This window comes from Leptosomus discolor, chromosome 14, assembly GCF_034619465.1.
Source record: "Leptosomus discolor isolate bLepDis1 chromosome 14, bLepDis1.hap2, whole genome shotgun sequence".
NCBI classification, from domain to species: domain Eukaryota; kingdom Metazoa; phylum Chordata; class Aves; order Leptosomiformes; family Leptosomidae; genus Leptosomus; species Leptosomus discolor.
Window position 1 is genome coordinate 4,693,380 of NC_141404.1, and position 19,099 is coordinate 4,712,478.

A 19,099-nucleotide genomic window follows, 5' to 3' on the forward strand; every position below is an offset into this window, starting at 1 on the left:
TCAGAATTTTTCTGTTTTAAAAAACAAAATCATTTGCCTTTTTCTTTAAGCTTGGTACCATGTTTCTTTAATGATGTTGTTGTGAGATACTGCACCCATCTTTCAGCATTTGATTGCCTTAGGTGGCCTTTTTAAAACGGTCCTGTGGTTCAAAGCTCTAAGAAGCACAGTATTAAGGCATAAAAAACGAGGAGTTTTCTTTCCAGGGAGCAGACTGTATTTGTGTTACATTCCTTTAGATGCTGAACTGCAAATCTCATCCCCTTGGAGCCAAAAGGGGAAAAGACAGTTAAAAATATCCCAGCAGTCATACAATCAGTTGTCTGTATTTTTTTTTTGAATCTTTTTTTTTAAAAAAAGGAAAAAATATCCCATAGGTAAAGACAGAACAGAGTTCCAGATATGGGTTCTTGGGAGGTGTTTTCCATTCTTTTTGGCACGTTGTGATTCTAACAGCTGTTGTCCTCCCATTTAAAAATCTGACTTTAGAAAGAGCTCTTTAGTCGCTATGTTTTGAGCTGTTACAGTTGTGGTTTGTTTTCTTTGAAAGCTGCTTTAGGGATACTGCCATCCCATGCCCACCCCGCATCACTCCAGCTCCTGCCACCGGTTCTTCATTCACTGGTTGCCTGTCCTTGTGGCATTGTAGATGTTATGACTCCAGTTTGGGCTGGGACTACTGCACTGGACTCTTCTATCCGGGGTCTTTTGACTTCAGGTTCACTGGAAGAGGCTGCTGCTGTCTCTTCGGTCCCTGTCTCACATACCCGGCTGACTACAACAGGAGTGGACGAGCTGGCCTGGGCTGCAAGAAGCTGCAATGGATTTGTGAGAGCTGGGAAGTAGGACAAGAGAGAGAAAGATAATTAATTTAATGAAGTAGCACAAGTGTTTGCTATTCCAGAAAGCAAGAAAACAAAACACCACAGTCAAATGCAACAGCTGGCACATATTCAAGTGTTGTTTTCCAGTCCATTTTGAAAGGCCTGCTGGCCTTGTCTCTGCCTCTCCCCCCCAGCCTCAGCTTTATGCAAGTTTACCACACTGGTAACAACTCCTTTCATGAGAGCTTCCTTCTTCCTACCCACTGTCAAACAAGGCATTGCCAGCTTAGCACTCATCTCCAGATGGGGAGGATCAATACCACTAAAATTACAGCACAACTCCTCTTTGAGAGGTAGCTCTCTGGCCACCTACGATCAGATCTTCTCACAAGCTACAACATCTGTGTGCCATGCCTTCAGTCCAGAGGGCTCTCTTTAGCCCTGTTTGCACAGTAAGAACACCCAGTCTTGGGAAACTAAATTACAATCCAAATATTGAGTGTACTGACATCTTGCTTGTAAAAAGGGCAGGAAAAAGCTTATCCCAGACGTCTAAATCTGTTCCCATCAGAACATAGGAATTTCTGGCTCCCAGTCTTGTATTCCAGTACTGACAAAAGATCTCACCCTCCCACTAATGAAAGTGGTGAGAAAAAAAAGACGATTTAAGTAGCAATCCTCTAAAAATGTCTACAATTCCTAGCTCCAGACAGAATAAGCTTACACACTGGCTTTGGCACAAAGCACTGCCTGGAAAACAAAACACATGCAGTTTTTGGACTCTGCATCAATTGGAGAGGCAGCCAAAGGGGACTCAGGAGACAGCACATCCTCTGCCCTCCAGACTGATTTGCAAAGGATGGAGTGACAGAACATTAGTGGTGTATTCACTGCTAAGCACATCAAAAAAGGAGCCCTAGGATAAATAAACAAAGCAAACAGAACAAAAGCTCTCAAAGCCCAGCAACTTCTACCAAGGCATGGGAAGGAGGCTGTGGAGTATCAAGAGGATGAAATAAAAACCAGGGCAAGGATAAGGGCAGTCACCAATTACAGTTCTGTGACATAGAGAACCTAAACTACGCAGCTGAAGGGAAGTTAACTTCTTACAGACAAGAATCAAGAGACTGAGGCTCTGTTTTACATCCAGAAAATTCACTACCACTTACAAAAAATCCCCCTCAGATACAACCGAAATACTTTCCAGTTTGATGAGAGCTAAAAAAATTTTAGTGAGATTAGAACACTTTAAGAAAAAAGGTTAAATAAACTGTCTGATTCTACATTAGTCAAACACTACTACTGACTAGCAGCAACTCCACCTATTTGATTCATTTAATATCTTAATATCCTAGTTGCATAAAAATCTTATAACTTTTTTCATTGCTCCAATAAGATTCTTGCAGTGCAAGTGCAAGCCGGGTCATACCATGAATAGATGTGGCAGAAAATTCTGTAGAAGCATTCCTACCTTCATGAAAGCCATCAAAATCCCACCAGCACCCTTCATTTCAAACTCCCCATAAGCACCAGTCTGGGATAGCAGAGGTGCTTGGCATCTCACCGAAACAGCTGTAAGAAACCTGGATATTACCATCCCCAGTCATCCTCAACTGAACAAAACCTGAGGTGCTGAGCAAGCAGTAAGAGGAGGCTGCCAAGACACGCTAGTATGAGATTTTATAAGTCAGCCTTGACAAGTGACTAGAACATATCCTGTATATAAAAAAAATCCTGTATTTATTCACCTGATGAAATAGATCTTATTTCTCTCAGGCTCTAAGAACTTAAGATAGGAAAGTGTTATTTTCTTAATACTCTATGGAGTCGTATTTCACAAGATCTAAAGAGCACCATGGAAATTTTATTATTTGGCACGCTGAAAGCACAGGCTGTTTGTCAGAAGAAAACAAATGAAAACAGGCTCTACACAAGAATCACTAACACTTTCAGCAAGTAACCCTCAAAAGGTAGAGAGTATAAGTAGCAATAAATGCACAGCCAAGGGCAAAGGAAAGACTCTTCAGGAGCAATGCTAGATAGCAAAATACTTCTCCACTAGGGAAAGGGAGCAGAGGCGGACAGAAGGATGTCTACCACTGACAATTACAGCCACTGAAGTTGAAGAATTGGAATATCTTTGGAACTGGACACATGGAATAACTGGATATATACTGACTAAGAGAAAACCCTTACAGCTTTACAACCCAAGTGCTAAGCTCAGAGAGCAATCAAAAACCAGAAAGCAATGGGAACAGAGCCTACCATAAGCGCTGCCGGTGATGCTGTTGGTGGGGACAGCGTGTTTCCCGTTCTGAGTGACTGCCCGCACAGGGAGCTGATGCTGTCCAATGGTCACTGGAGCTGCCTGCTGAAGGATCGTGACTGTCTGTCCTGGAACACCCTGTGCCATTTGACTGGCGACTGTCTGAATAACACGGCTGGCTGTAGGTATCGTGGCAAATGCGATCGTTGGCTTTTCATCCATGCCTGCTCAAGAGCAGAACAGACAACAATCATTTACTACCCTGGCTTAGGAGCAGACTTCATTCTCATTAATGTTCTAGCAGTGATACATACCCCAGGCTTACAGATATGAAAACACCTCAGCACCACAGAAGGTCTGAGAGGAATATTTGAAAACACTGAAATATTCTCTATTGCACATATAGTTTATCAATATCAAGAACATTTTTCCTATAGCACAAGCCACTCGGCCAAAAAAAAAGAATCTAGATTATAAACTTGACCCTTTGTCCTAAAAAAGCATCGTTGCCCTTACTGGTATATTATAGCTGTGATATGGACAGAAGTCACTGCAAGTCTCATAGCTCACTTTGTAATCACAGGCAAATTGGCCTGACTCTCAATACCATACAGCAGGAGAAGGCATTAAGATCTTAAACAATGCCTGGAGCTAAAAGAGTCTGCAACAGCTTGCTATCAGGCTTGCAGGTAAGTTGATTTACAAGGAGGTCTTCCCACAATTGCAAGCTTTTGCCAGCTACGGAAGTATAGGGAGAAGCCAGGAGGGAGGAAAAAGAAATAAAAAGGAGGGCTGAGCTGGTGGATGGTGCTCTCAAACAGTTATCTCACTTCCCAGGACAAGTTCAGCAGGTATGTAACAGATACATCACAGCCTCCTGCTGGGCATGGGGGAAAGGAGGGCCACTCTTCCAGGGTCTCAAAGAAGAGAAGGCAGGCAGGAAGCACAAACTCTTTAGTCCTGTAGGAAGAGAAGACTTTGCCCATTTTAACATTAGTCGACAACAAGAGTGGAGTTAGATGGGACATAAGCATCAAGTTGAGACCTGCAGGCAGTGCTGATGGGAAGTGGGGAGACAAGAGGCAAGGAAAGCAGAGAGATGAGGAAGGAAAATGGAGCAACCAGGAAAAACAAAGGGAATGCAGAGACTAAAAAAGGATGAGTGGGAATAAGAGAAGGACAAGGATGGAAAGAACAACAGACAGCAAGAATTAGTGCATGAAAGAAGGGAGCAGCTGCAACTGTTAGCACTTCAGGAACATGTATGGGATCCAGACAGGAATTTCTAGAGAATGCAAGTGAAACTCAAGCAGGATAACCAGTGCTGAACTAAAAATGCCAGTGGTCCTGCTATTGTGGTAGAGGAAGGTCTTTGTCATTTTTTTTCTTTCCCTTAGAGAAGGCCCATTGTCCCACTGCCTATACAAAAGCAATCGGAGTAACTAGTCTTGCTGCTGGTATAACACACACCTATTTTGTAGCACTAAGCCCTTCTGAAATGGCAAGCAGACAAGGTGTTGTCTAGATCACAGCAAGAGAATATTTAACTCACTAAATCCCTCAAGGCTGGAATTTCCAGCTTAGGAAAAGAGGCCTTTGTTGTAACTGGTTTTTGAAGATTGCTTTAATGGGGCACTGCCTGCACTTCCAGAAGCACATGCTTTGCTCTAGGAATCCAGACCTGCAGAAGAGAAGGGCTCAATCATTTATTTACAAGGCCATTCTGAAGCGGAGAGTTTCAGCCTTTCTCAGGCCATCTCTTTCGGCTAGAAAAAGCACACATTTCCATAGCACATCCAGATGACCAATACACAGTCATAATACTGATACTGGGGATAAAATGAATATTTAGAGCACTGCATGTTTTTTCAGCCTCCAAAGTCTGTTACATTTATTCCCCGCAGAAGACATGGGAGCACAGTTGTCCTGCTCACTTGTGGAGACATCAAATGGATCAGTGCTTATTTGGTTTAAGATTTACCTGGAGAAAAGTCTTTTAATAAGGGCTAAGCACCCAGTGAGCAAAACAGTGTCTGACCACCCACCCCCCAAGCCTGCTCAAGGCTCATTAGCAAAGCAGCAAGGGACATGAAAAGCTACCTCGGTGGTCACCAGCTAAGTCCAACACTGCTCCTGCAGCTTCATGAGCTCCTCCTGCCGTGCCCTGATTTGTGAGGATGTATCCGTTTGCAGAGTTTGCGGAGGAGGTCACAACTCGGACCATTGTAACAGTGGGAGCTTGCTGAACTACATGAATTGCATGACACGAAGGCTGTTGAGAAGTCACTATGGATGCTGGCATGTATGCAACGGGTTTTGCCACCAGAGTAGATGGTCGGGGAGGAACAGCCATAATCACTGGCTGGGCACTGACTGGAGATCCTAGATGGGAGACAGAAGCACACATTAACAGGAGAGGCAAAAAGGCCTCCATTCATTTCACCTATGCACTTTTAATCTGCCATACTCAGTCCTTCAGCACTGGCAGGAGTGGGGGTAAGGACCAAAAAAATAAGTCTTCAAAAAAAAAAAAACAAACCACAAAACACTTTCAGTCTTCTCTTCCTAACTTACAAAAACCTTATTTGCTATTTGAGCACATTTCTCTGATCAAAAGCCACAGCAAGCACAAAAAAAGAGCAGCTTTACTTAATGAGTTTTGCCTTCCAACTTTACCAGGAACATCCTATACATCAGGCCAGTTACTCCACAGCTGAGAAGCAGATACTTACCAGGGCTTAACAAATTACCAAGGCCCTGGTCACAGCACCAGAGAGGCTCTGCGCAGCCATGCTGATGTTATCCAGAAGGCTGGTAAATTAGGGTGAGCGAGCTACGCACTGCCATGGTTACTCTGCTGTCAGCTCCTTAGAGCCACCGAGCTCAAGGTTAGCTCATGTGTTTCTACACATGCCTTTACCTCCTGCCCCCTCGTCCAAAGACCAGGAAGAAAAATGGTCTGAAGTTGCGTATGCATCATCAGTCTCTAACCATGAAATGGAAAGAGAGAGATCTAGACCCTCCTGTGACACACTGGCAGAAACACACACCTGCAGTGTCCTCAGCATGGCACTTGGTGCAACTGAACAGTCACCCTCTGTGAAACAACCACTACTCACCAGGTGCACTCTGTGAATACCGATACTCTGGAACTGAGGCTAACTTTGACCCAAAGTCGTGATCATGTGGAATGGGTGAGCCCTCCCGCGACAGGCACTCTGGAGTCTGTAGGCCACTAGAGTGAGGGGACAGCAGGCCGGGGTGAGTAGGGGAGGCAGGAGCACTCCTGAAACACCAGAACATAGTGTTGGCAAGTGTAGATGCATTTCAACCACAAGACAGCAGCAGAGACCAAGAGTTATCTCCAGCACAGGATTCTCTAGCAGAAGCACAGCCTTTCTTCCACACTACCCACTAGTCTAGCTGGGAAGAGTTCAAAGGTACACCGTAACCTCATCAACACTCTGGCACCAAATACTGTCAAATTATTCCTTGCTGAAGGAAACTGGACCCTTCAGAATATGCCTAACAATTCATTTTAAGACCCACTGCTGACAGAGAAGCTGTAAGTGCTTCATGTTCAGATCAGTTTTATAATTTCACGCCATTCTCAAAGGATCTTTGTCAGTGTTTGAGAGAAAAGAGGAGAGGAAGAAAGATGCAATGTAGACACAAGCATCCGGCCCTGCATATGCTTACAGAGCAGTCGCTTCCCCTTCTCCCCGGTGCCTCCCTCCCCAATCACTTGGCTCCCATCTCTGGTCCCGTGTGGCCACCAAACACATGAAGAACTGAACACTTCAATGACAAATAAGATAGAGAAGCTGATCAGCTGAAAACCTCTTCTCCTGTTCCCCCCCTATTTTAACAGGCAGAAAAGAGGTGTGGGAGGAATATTTAATGAAACTGTTCCAGCTAGTGATGAATTGCAAGTCTTATCCTCACAGCCACAGGGCTCAGAGAAAGCTGTCATTGCACACAGCTCCTCTTTTTACATTTACACCGCTGACTGGAGCAGCTACATAGAACATCCCCTCATTGCTTCACTGCTGACAACCATGATCAACCTGATCTTCCCTACAGGAGAGTGTTTTAAATACCACGAAAATTATTCCCACTATGATCTAACCCACATCTAAACACAGCTTTCCTGAAATGAGAGATTGGCACCTGAAAACACTTACTCCAGTGATAACTGCTTTGAATTTCTTTGAAGTGATGCCAAAACAGATATGTTATTTGATGCATTTTTGTAGTTTGGCTCTGGATTTTTTGGTAAACACTTGAGAAGTTGGAACGATTTTCAGATTATGCCTCAGGATCATCTAACTGTATTAGCTCTCAAACTATAAACAGAAGTAAAGTTTGCTCACTGTATTTCAGGAGAAGTTTTTGTTTGTTTTCTTCGCGATAAGTTTGGCACAGAGATTAGAGGAAGCTGAAGTTACCTGGAGGAGAGAGGCCCAAAAGGTGTTCGGAAGCAGGACACTCCTCTTTGCCTTCGTTTTCTAAATGCTTGCTCTACTAGTTTGGCTTCAGAGGCAGGGTCAATTCGCCAAAAGGAGCCCTTTCCAGGCTCCTCCTGGGAGCGTGGGACTTTAATAAAGTAACGGTTCAAGGAAAGGTTGTGCCGAATAGAATTCTGCAGGAAGCAGAGGAATGAGATTATTATTTTGTCATTAGGAAACATATAACAAAGAGAGTGGGTTTCACCACACAGATTGGAAAAATAAAATCCACACTGCCATAATCAGTGCTGAAGACAGAAAAAAGTAACTCAACACACAGCTCCAAAGTCACAGGAGAACTGCAAGAAAAAAAACAGGGAAATGTGTCAAGAGTTTCTAGTAACCATGCTGAAAGATGGGTTTGCTTGGTACTACACCATCACTTAAATACATCTGGAGCCAGACAGTGCAGTGACTTTCCTGGGGAAAGCAAAGAAAGCAGAGGTTTTGCTGAGGCAGGGGGAAATCACTGTAAACCACATCAGAACTCTCTCAAAAGACAGGCTTTATTCTAGGCAAGCGGAAAAAATTGCCTGAGCTTGTGCTAACTGCTCACCTGCCAAACGATCACCGGTGTGCCCAAACATGCCCTAAAGGACACTGCATCTCATGGTAATCATCACGCAAGCCAGCCAACGTGCCCTCAGACAGCTCTGTCTCTGGGGAGAATCCATTATCTGTGCGGCACTAGTCTAGCACTGTACAGCTCTCCAAATGTTGACAAGACTATTTACCCTTTTCATTGCAAAAGCCCACCTCTTACTGGGTGTAGCACAATTTTTTGGGTTAGGGGAAAGGCTCAGTAAGCTCAGATGTGCATAAGCTCATTTCTCCTCCACTTCCAAAACAGAACAAGAGCTTCTCTAGCAGTTTTAGGCAAGCTCTTCACAAGTGAAGCCTTACAACGCCACTGGTAGGGGAAGGGAAAAGGCAACTTCACCCTCCACTGAAATGCAGCTCTCTTTGAAGCAGGATGCAGCAACTGGTTCGCAAAGCGCCGCTCTGCTGAGCAGGTTAAGGCAGGAAGTGAATTCCACAATTAATTAGAACTGCAGGGAAAAGCCAGGGAGGCAGAAAGGTATTTATTCCAACTATACTCAAAGTGCACCAAGAAGTACTGCTCCTGCCAGTTGAACACAATGAAATCAGCAGCTGCAAGACTCTTTCCAGCTGCATTAGTGTATTATATTCAAATGACAACACTCATTTCAGAGGTGTGACGCCAAGAAAAAGCCTGAAAGCAGGTGGAGCTGAGGTTTCTGGAACCCTGAATGCAGCTCTCAAGTGAATGTTCAAGCTTGATTTAGCATGTGTTAACTACATCCAAACTCCCCTATGAAGCTGGCCAGATTTCCTTTAATACCACAAGGAAGGCACAGGCTTCAAGTTCCCCAGGTTCCCATTCTGAGATTCAAAACTCGCAAACTGTGACTTAGACAATGCAGTTGACACACTGGGAAAACAAGACATCTGTGATGATTTGAGGTACTATGATTAAAAACTGTGACCTCAGTATTACGTTGGATATCTCTGCTTTGACAGATCATGCCAAAGACAAGGTGAAGGATTAAGCAAGATTCAGGCAAGTATCTGGGCAGAGGAGTGAGACTGATAGCAAGGATGTAGAAGAATAAAACCAATTAAAAGTGAAAGACATATGACTACAGCATTAAAAGGGTTTTACAAACCAGAAAGCCCAATGGTAACACGTTACATTGCCCTAGAAAGTATTTCAAAAAACTAATCACCCACAAACAAACTAGTTAGCTTACGCTAAACAAATTCACTCTGGGAATAGTCAAAGCAGCTCTATTCCCAGTGCTCCAAATCTTTAATAAATGCATTTCAAAGCAGATAAGCCTTGTCAAAGTGGTTTAAAAGCTTGTCAGTGTCAAGAACTCACCTGCCAGCCTTTGTCAGCAGTCCTGTAATATGGATAATGCTTGGTAATGTGGGCATAGATCCCACTTAGTGTTAATTGCCTGTCCTGGGCTGAAGATATAGCCTGCACAATTAGCTGAGCATAAGAATAGGGTGGCTTGGACTCATCCTATGGAAAAAAACCCAAACAGCAATTGAATCACTAAAAGAATTTCTACACTAGAGCATATCAACAACCCAAACTCAAAAAGCGCATTTGGCTGTAGTTTTCACAGATGTTAAGAGAGCATCAGGGGCAGGTAAGAACAGCATCACCCTCTTCCCTTTCACTCCTCTTTTATACTGGCACTTCCCAATTTTGCACCAGCATTTCTGTGCAAACAGGACTATAGGACTGAGGCAGATTAAAGTATCTCCTTCCCTCTCCCCACAAACACACACAAAACCCCTTAACTTTAATCTGATTCCATTCCTCACTGAATTTACCACACGTGCTTACACCAGCACAAGGAAAAGGATCAGGACAAGCAGTGGGACGCAAAGAGCTTGAGGGTGTAGTGTACATTCACTGCTTTCAGTGCTCCTAAAACTAAAGCGTTCAATTCTGCCCAGCTACAGCTATACTTTGCTAGAAAGGTTTCATGCAAGCATGCTACCAGCTCTCCTCCCAGCAACAAGCTCAATATGAAACTTGATCTTGTCCCTTCCTCTCTCCAGCAGGATTTGTTTCATTCTAGGAACTTTAATTTGTTTGCCAGATCTCATATTCCCAGCTCTTCATAATATTACTCCATCAAGAACAGCCCTCCTTGTCTCAAGGGAGAATTCAATCTACAAAAAAGCCATCTAGTATTGTGCTCCTCCACCCAATCCCAAATCAGGTGGTTTTGGATCTAGACCTTTAACTTTGATCTGAAGATCAGCTCACCAAAATTAAATTTTATCATTATAACTAAGTTAGTTTTAATCTAAATTCCACTTGCTACTCTCATCATTTAATGCTTCTTTGACAGGCCTTTGTGTTTGTTTTAAAGTCAGACTACAGACTTCTCATGGCAAGGATCTGGTTTCTTCCCCTCCTTCCCCCTCCTCCAACTGTGTTTTGCAAAATACCATTAATTAAAAGGAGAAAACAAGACTCTGGATTTTAATGCACCTCGGCTTTATGGGTTCTTGATTTATCAAACATGCCAAAAAAAATAATCTTCTTGCTTAACCATTTTAGTGAATGACTTGAAAGCACTTTGGGCAGCTAAGTGTGCAGATTCATCATCTGCCGCTAATAAGATGCTGGCTTGAAGGCATGGTCTCAAACCCCGGAGGACAGCACATACAGTGCCCTTATGGCCAGGGTATTCTTAGACCCCTTTTAACTATACCCTGCACTGGCAATAAGCTGCCAGGTCTTAATAAGCCTCCCAGTGAGCACTGCTGGGTAAGTAATGTTTCTCTGAACCTTTGGGCTGTCCCCGCCAGATGCATCTGCCTGCTGTTCTGATGCTGCTTTTGCGGCGTACTCTGCTGCCAGCTGCAGATCCGAGGTAATGTTGTGACCAAAACGACATCCTGAGGATCCAGCACCACGTGGACTGGCCGGGCAAGAGTTAGGAACACTGGAGAGGCAAAAAGGAAATAAAAGTTATTTGTTACTTCATTTAGGAACAAGACACATATTTCTTAACTAAGTTACAGTAAAGCTCCCAAGTCACTGAAAAGCAGATATAAATTGCATTTATTTTGCCCCTGTGGCTTACCCAAAGCCCAGACAGACTGAGGAAAAAAACACCATGATAAAATTGGAATTTCTACAAATCCTGACACACCCCACCCCTCTCTGCAATCAAAAGACAGCAAAGTCTCAAAGTATTAAACAACTCCTCTGTGTTTACAGAAGCACTTAAAGTAATGCAGGACTTAAAGCAACATACACTGTACTAGGGATCAATACCTAACTACATAAGTAGCTTGCTGTTACAACTTTTGAACAAACAACACACCACTCCTTGTAACACAGGGAGTTAGACTCAGACTAACACTTAGTCAATTCTGCTAACAGATACAGCCTATGTTCTTTTACAGTATCATAGTTAAAGCACCCAGTGCAGGCATCTGCCATGAAGGTCCCTCACACAACACCCGAGCTTCAGAAGATCATACCCTGATCAGTGCTACACAGCTAGAGACAGGTATTTCCTTGATTCCCCAGCACAAAACGCAGCTAACAAAAAGGAGTTGCAATCACTAGTATAAAACACAGAAGCTCTGGCTAGCATGGGGAAAACACATTGGGAGTCCCAGGGCCACCACAAGATGGCATTACAGGAACAACTACCGAGCAGGAAAGCCATGCTAAGGCTGATAAAAAACTGCGACAAATAAATGGTGGCTATAATTTGCAGCACCACTCAGGCACACAGAAGTGAGTGCTACAAGATGAGAACTCATAAGAAAGGCTTATCTATGGATCACACATCTTTGATGTGTGGGATTGGAAGGATGGGAAGAGAGGGATTGAGTCTGGGAATCTGGAGTTCCCTTTTTCTGCCTCCTCCATTCTGTGCCATCCAGCATCGAGGGGTGCAATGGCAGAACAGCACGACAGACCCAAATCCCAGGATTACATACGTCCTCTATGTAAGAGCTGAGAAACAGTGAACAAGAAAGCAAAACAATACACAGAAGATTTACATAGCCAAACAAGCAGTTCAAACTGTATGAAAAGATGCAAATTGAAGCCCACAGCTGGGAACTAGAATTCAGTAAAACTGACATAAACAATCCTCCTGCCAGTCAAATGCCTGATAGGAGCACTAACCCTGATGCAAATAAATGCGGTAACTGACACTCAGAGCACTGTGCTAAACGCTGCACGAAAAAACACAGAACATGGCCCCCTCCTCAAGAAGGTGACTGTCTAAACAGCTTCCCCCACATGCACGTACACATGCAGACGGAGAGGCAACAGTGCAACTACCCTTGTTTGCTCAATGGGCAACACCTTTGGCGCACAAGCCATCTGACAGTATAAGGAATGACCATTTCCTACCACATTCCAGCCTGTAAACTGAGAAGTGCTGCTTTTCCTTGTGGCATCTTCACAAATGGCTGTTAGTGCTGAGCTCAGCACAACTGCGACTGGTTTCTTTCAAAAGCAGCGAATTACAGGATGGGGGGGCCAGGGGAGAGGGAAAAAGCAACAGAAATATTCAGCCACAACAAGCCTTTGCAACAGGAAACCCAGCCTCACCCATCTCCCATATACTAGCCACGAAAAAAGTGTTGCACAGCACCTGGTAACCCTTTCAGCACCCACCGATAATCTTTGGCATTAATGGGTGATGCTGTTCAGAAGTGCAGCGAGCGGTGAAGCTTTCAGGAGGTGCAAGATATACAACGTTGATGAGCCCATACGTACAAATCTCCCTTTGACAGAGATAACTGCATTTCTTACCTAGTCTTTCAAAAAGCAGAGACCTGTTTGTGAAGGAAAATGAATCAAAGTTCGCTATTCCACGCTCCAAGCCTGCTTTAGAAGTGGATAATGCTAAACCACAGAAGACACTCTTGATGTCTTAGTATTCACATGGGGAACTGGTGTGAATTTAATTATTCCGCTGTCATTTTTCAATAGCTTCTCCACATACGCGTTTCTTATAATGTGTGGATAATTACAAACGAAAGCCATTTTCATACATGAAACAATGACAAACCAAAAACACAGCAATTCTTTTTATCTTTGTGTTTGGCACTTGAGCAATTATTGTAACACATGGACTAGCAATGGAATAGGATGAAACAGTTTTCTGATTTTGTTCCTTGTCTGCAGAAATACATGAACAGCAAACCAGAGACAGCAGCCAAAACTCAGGTCAAAGATATGGAAAAGAGGAAAGTCCTCCAGTAAATCCATGCTCTGCACAGAGCTGTATTTATTCGCCTTTTTTAAGATTTTAAATAAATAATTAAAACTAGCGTGGCTTCAAAGATTATCCCATGCAGTTCAGATACAAGAACCGATTCACTCCCTCAAGATCAGCAAGCAAGTAGTCCAGTTTTTGCTATTCAAATGTTAGCTTCTGAGGCTGATAATGAGTTTTAAGTATGATCTCTTGCCTTTTTTTTTTTTTTAACAAAAAAAACCATTAAGGGAGAAACCCTTACCCTGCAGGGCTGTGATTCTCTTGAGTGCTGACAAAGCTCCTCCAACTTAAAGCGTTGTTAACTTTTAGAAAAGCCAGCCTCTCCCAGTAGATAGTCACTGAAGAACATGATAGTCCCCTAAAGAAGCAGCTGTCCCTTGAGACAGTCCCAGCAGTAGCTAAAAATTTGGAAGAAGTATTATCTTTTTGCCAGAATAGAGCACTTGTGTCCAGGTAGACCTGTTTCTTCTCAGCCTGGATCAGCAATCAAATCAAGAGACATGGGTACAGAACAGACAACACTAATTTTTAGCTCCTCCAGGCGAAGAGACATGGTAACACATGCTGTTAAGTGTTCAAGCTCCCAGTCAATCATCAGAGTGCTCTTCAGAGGGAAGGGAGAAAGAGGTGACTACTAGAAAAAACAAGGAGACACGATCTGTTCCCTCCGCCAACATGGGACAGGAGTGAAGAAAGAGTTTTACTAAAAATACCCCTCTGAGGGTTAAGTTAAAATTAAACATTAGTGCAGTCAGAAGAAAACAAGCAAACACAATGCAGTGACATCAGTTTCCTGGAGTTCCTGGAATTCTCCTCGCCACCCAGAGCCAGGGGCTGGCCAGGGATGCTTGCATGCACTCACACCCCCTTTAAAAATATTATGGAACAAAGACTTCTCCCTACAAACAAATGTTTGTGCTATGAAACAAAAATCAAGTGTGGGGACAGTGATTATGATTTGTTGGATACTAATATTGCATCAATACTTGGGGATAAGTTGATCCCTTTTGATACTGGAAGCTTTTACTGAGAAAAGCACAGCCAGGTCTGCAATTTTACCCAGCTCTCAGACATCCTAACCTACTGCTGTGATCCGTGCTTACTGTCCATGCAGGCAATCTTAGCCTACAAGCAATCCAAGCTAATTTGGGTTGAGCTTGTCTGTTACAGGAGAGAGTTTTGGAGAGGAAGCAAGTGGTTTGTACCATTGAAAAAGACACACAGAGCACATAAGCAAACCAGCTGCAGCTAGTAACAGCCTTAAGCCCGAGGCACCATGGTTAATGCCCCAAGTCCCAGAGATCTTCCATATCCACCGAGGATTCAGCATCTCAACTTGAAACACACTGACTGCAGGCAGCCATTGAGCTGCAGTTCCCCAAAAACCACACTGAGAAATCAGCTTTAGAATCAGACTACAACCACGTGCTGAATCACTTCAGTCCTCTGCAGCATGTTTTCTGTTCAACACTTAACCCTTCCTTCAGCAGGAAGGCCAGAAGGATGAGGGCTGAATGCAGCATATGTAAGGGGCAGAAGTCTTTTAAACACAGGGCTTAACTCCGGGCTATTGAGAACGTAACAGGCCCTTGTAGCATCACAAGTCACTTTCAACTCCTGCCAACATGAAATCTAGCCTCTTAAGTTCACAGCACTTTCTAGCAACAATTAAATATTTAAACACCAGCTACTGGAGAACACGAACAACTTAAGTATTTCTGTTTGGACAGAACATCCAAAATCAGTTTGATTTAAGTAAAGAATCAGAGTGCAAAGATAGAATGTACCACTGTGTGCATGGTGTGTCCACACCCAGGATGCTGTGTGTTGCTTGTCTCGTCTCAGTTCAAAAAAAAAAAAAGGATGCAGCAGATGCAGAAAAGGTACTGACAGGGATAACTAGGATGATCAGAGATAGGGAACAGATTCCATAGAGGAAACAGAGTTGAAGGCAGCAGCTGAGGTGCAAGGTGATAGAGCCTATAAAAACAAAGCCAAGAGGAGATGTTCAGCTTCTGGCCTCTTCCAATAGAAGAGATGGTGAACAAAAAATGAAACTAAGCAGCATGTCCAAAACATGAGAAAGAGCTTCTATGTTTGTAGTTACACTGTGGAACGACATGCTGTAAGACAAGGGCTGCTGCTAAAAGTCTATGTGAATGCAAAAGGCCATTACACGAGTTCTTGGGGAAAGGAGGAAGACTGGGAATCCATCAGGGGCTTTATTAGACAGATGGTCAGGAAGTCCCTGCTCCAAGGCATTCCCTGACCCAAGACAATGGTGGAGGCAGACTGCATGTAAGTTAGCATTACTCTGTGTCTTCTGTATTCTTATATTACCCCAAAGATAGCAGTCTGAGGCAGAGTACTGGGCTAGAGGGATCTGTTGCCTGAGCACATACAGAGATTCTTACGTAAAAATCTCCAGGCTCTCTCAATACTAGCCACATTGTACAGTCAGGGTGGGGGAAGGGGGGGGGGGTGGTGGCGGAAATAATGAAGCAACAAGTGGTTAAATGATTTATTTATGGTCATATTACAAGTCTATGAACAAGCTGGGAACAGAAACACTCCCAAACTCCAGTGCCAATTTCCCCAGAAGAAGAGGCAGTACAAGAACGCAGGAAAGTTGCCCTATTATTTAATTTCATTCATTTCTGCAAGAAAAATATCTGTAGGGATCAAGCTATAGAGGCTGAATTTAAGCCAGGTATACGGCTAAAGCACCTATCCTCTCCAAGATAGAGAGGAAAGATTACCTGGGATCTCACAAAATTCTTCACCTGACTTGGAATCTGCATTGCTGAAGAGGAAAAAACCTCTTTCCAACCTTGTGGTTGAAGATACGGTATGCACATGGGCAGCGCCTTTGAAAAATGCCTAAGTGCACATTTGCGGAGCAGGTACAAGAGACATAGCAGCGATAAGAGTTACAACCTTGGCAACACTGACAACACACAGGTTCCTGTCTGAATAGGCTTTTTTTTTTTTTTAACAGGCCCTATTGAGTACAAAGGGAGAATCCCCATTTCTTAAAATCTTCCCCAGTCATCTCCCCAAATGCAAATTGGAGGTGTGTTGCCCTGCACCCAAGGACTATGGTTAGAGAAATGCCACAAACCTCAGGCTACCCCTATATTCCATTTCATAAGCCTGCAAAAAGGGGCACCAAAACATATAGGGACAGTTTTTACATGCAGTAAGCAAGAATCAGGCCAAAGTACGGCACTTTGGGTTGCAAAACAAGCATTTCCACGATACACTCAATCAACAATAATGGGTGAGAATCCTCTGCCACTTTCTCCTTCCCCGGCCTAGCCCCAAAACAGTAACTCAAAGAAAGGCAAGTCCTTGCACGTTACAGGTTTCAGACAGGTTTCAGAAACAATCACAAGTGGTGAGACTGCCAAACCAAGCTGGATTTTGATGTGAAGGGAGAAATCCGAGAGCTACCCTGCCTGCCTAATGCCGAAGAAAAACAAAGCTGTCGAACAAGCCAGTGAAAGTTAGCTATTCGCAAAAGTTGAAATTCTTATTACTTGTCTGTGCTCCAGTGGTTCCCCTCTTTCAGAGGAAGTGAGATCACTCTGACTGTGGATTCAGTGAACATTTTATACTGATCAAGGGAAGAGGAAGTGCTCATGTAGCTGGTGACATCTGCAGCCTTTCCTCTAGCACATGGCTTGGCACACCTCCTTCTAGCACATGGTCCATTATCTGAAATAAACATGCACAGGAACTCCCAAGGCCCAGAATATAGATTGTTGCTTTTCTTATGTGATGTATATGCATCACACTAGTTGGCTTGTGGTTTGGAGACAAGGGTGATTAAAAATAATCACTGGTCTGTCCAATTGTGGGAGTTACCCGAGCTGTATATTCTGCCCGAATGGAGGAAGTAATGGATAACCGAGACAATGCAAAAGAGCGTGCAGAAAACCTGCCTTGGAGCTCTTCCCCAGCTTTTCAGTTAAATGGCTGAGTGCTCTAGGAAGAAGGAAAGCCTGAATGAAACTGAGCAGGCAATATTTATGCAATCCTGTTCCAGCGAGTGAATGCATCCACTGAAAAGCATTCAGCTTCCCACAACACACCTTTAGAGAAAACATGCAAGTTCAGATTAAATCCCAAGTGTTCTGAAACAGAGTTGTACGGCTGTTCCAGAGCCTGTTTAAAAAGCACTCCCTTTTGCCAAGCCAAGTCTGACTAAGCATATTTGCACATCTACTACACGGCTCACACACGCTCTTGTGCCATGCTTTATGGAATAAAAGCTCAATACACAATTTATCTACTACACGCTTGGAAAGTAGTAATTACACTATACATGCAAAAAAAAATCAGACAATGAATTTAAACGACCTGTTAAAGGCCACAAAACAAGCTAGTGGCTACACCAAGATAACTGCAGTTCCTGGAGTGCAGGCCTCTGAGTAATCCACTATCAGACCATGCAACATGTTACTGAACTAATTTTGCCTTGTGAAAATATGGAAAAAAGGAAATAAGGTTTAAAAAAAATATAGCTTATGAAACCACGGCAATTCTGCTCATATCTTTTGGTTTCCTAATCAAGCTTATAAAACAAAAGATGCAGAAGGATGCCAGCTGCTCTTTCATTATTCATACCATTAATTTAATTGTAAACTAGGTATTGACCCTTCTAGCAATGGCCAAACACGGGCAGGCACATTAAGTACTAATAGTTAAAACACAAATTGGGGTCCACACACAAATATGTACCTGCTTAGCTATTAGCACAGAACCTCACCTGACACTTTTCAAGCAGAGGTTTTCACAGGGCCCTAAGGGCTCTTCTTCCTACATGTCAAAGAATTTTTTTTACTGATGAAGACTGTATGCGAGCTAACTATCCATGCCCTTTCAGTGAAAAAACAAGCAAGTACAAAGTGTTCAAGCCCACACATTCTGGTGCAGAGATAAGCCAGAAGTAGCAGCTGTAAAATATGAACAACAACACTGACCTCCATAGTACAACATTTAGTATTTCTTTATTGTAGCTTTTTAAAAAATATGTATCAGTGAGAACATAATTGCTGTTTAGAATAGGGAAGCATGTACAGAGAAATTACTTTATTTTCATAAATACTAAAAAAAACAACCCTGAGGGGCAGTCCTGGATAGAGACACTACTTGGAAAACTGAATTAAGTTACTACTACAGTGTCATTAATACCAACTGGAAGATAATAAAAGGAAAACTAAACACTAACTCTAAACTCCAACTCAGCATGACTTTTGAGACCAGGAATAGGCTCCTACATCACACCTTGTCTCTGTGGATCTGTTTATAATGCAAGCACAAGCCACTCTGGGGACTAGATTGCAACACATACAGAGTCACATTCATGTAGGTTTCAGGGACTTGCAGCAAAACCAGGCAAAGCTAAGCGTTTGCAGCATAGGTGAGGAACTTCGTGTCACCAGTGTCACACAAAGAGGATCCTCCGAATGCAAGCTGCAGAACCTTAAAGCCATGTACTGAAAGACTGTCCCTTAACTCCTGAAACTGTGAATCAGTTAAACCTCCCAACAGGTAGAGCTGAATTTAACCAAACTACACATGATTTTCACACAACTTTTCAATGCCTTGAATCTTTTGAGAAGACACTCGGTGCTACTCTGCCCTTTCTTATGTTGTGTAAAACGGCAGGCTGCTTCTACCCATTTGTTACAACCA

General features: G+C 43.3%; 1 protein-coding gene across 2 annotated transcripts in view; it reads right to left on the reverse strand.

The window, feature by feature from the left end:
- Positions 1 to 399: 399 nt before the first annotated feature.
- Positions 400 to 19,099, reverse strand: part of FOXK1 (forkhead box K1) — a 48,085-nt gene continuing 29,385 nt past the window's right edge. Inside the window, exons 3-9 of one of the 2 annotated variants that reach the window (XM_086473022.1) lie at positions 10,936 to 11,092; positions 9,502 to 9,648; positions 7,539 to 7,732; positions 6,210 to 6,376; positions 5,191 to 5,472; positions 3,090 to 3,314; positions 400 to 835 (exon numbers count right to left, since the gene is read on the reverse strand). In XM_086473022.1, the coding sequence (XP_086329148.1) occupies positions 615 to 835; positions 3,090 to 3,314; positions 5,191 to 5,472; positions 6,210 to 6,376; positions 7,539 to 7,732; positions 9,502 to 9,648; positions 10,936 to 11,092 (1,393 nt within the window). In that variant the 3' untranslated portion in view covers positions 400 to 614. Of the gene's footprint in view, positions 836 to 3,089; positions 3,318 to 5,190; positions 5,473 to 6,209; positions 6,377 to 7,538; positions 7,733 to 9,501; positions 9,649 to 10,935; positions 11,093 to 19,099 lie in introns of both variants that reach the window. The other variant, XM_086473023.1, reaches the window with a different exon arrangement.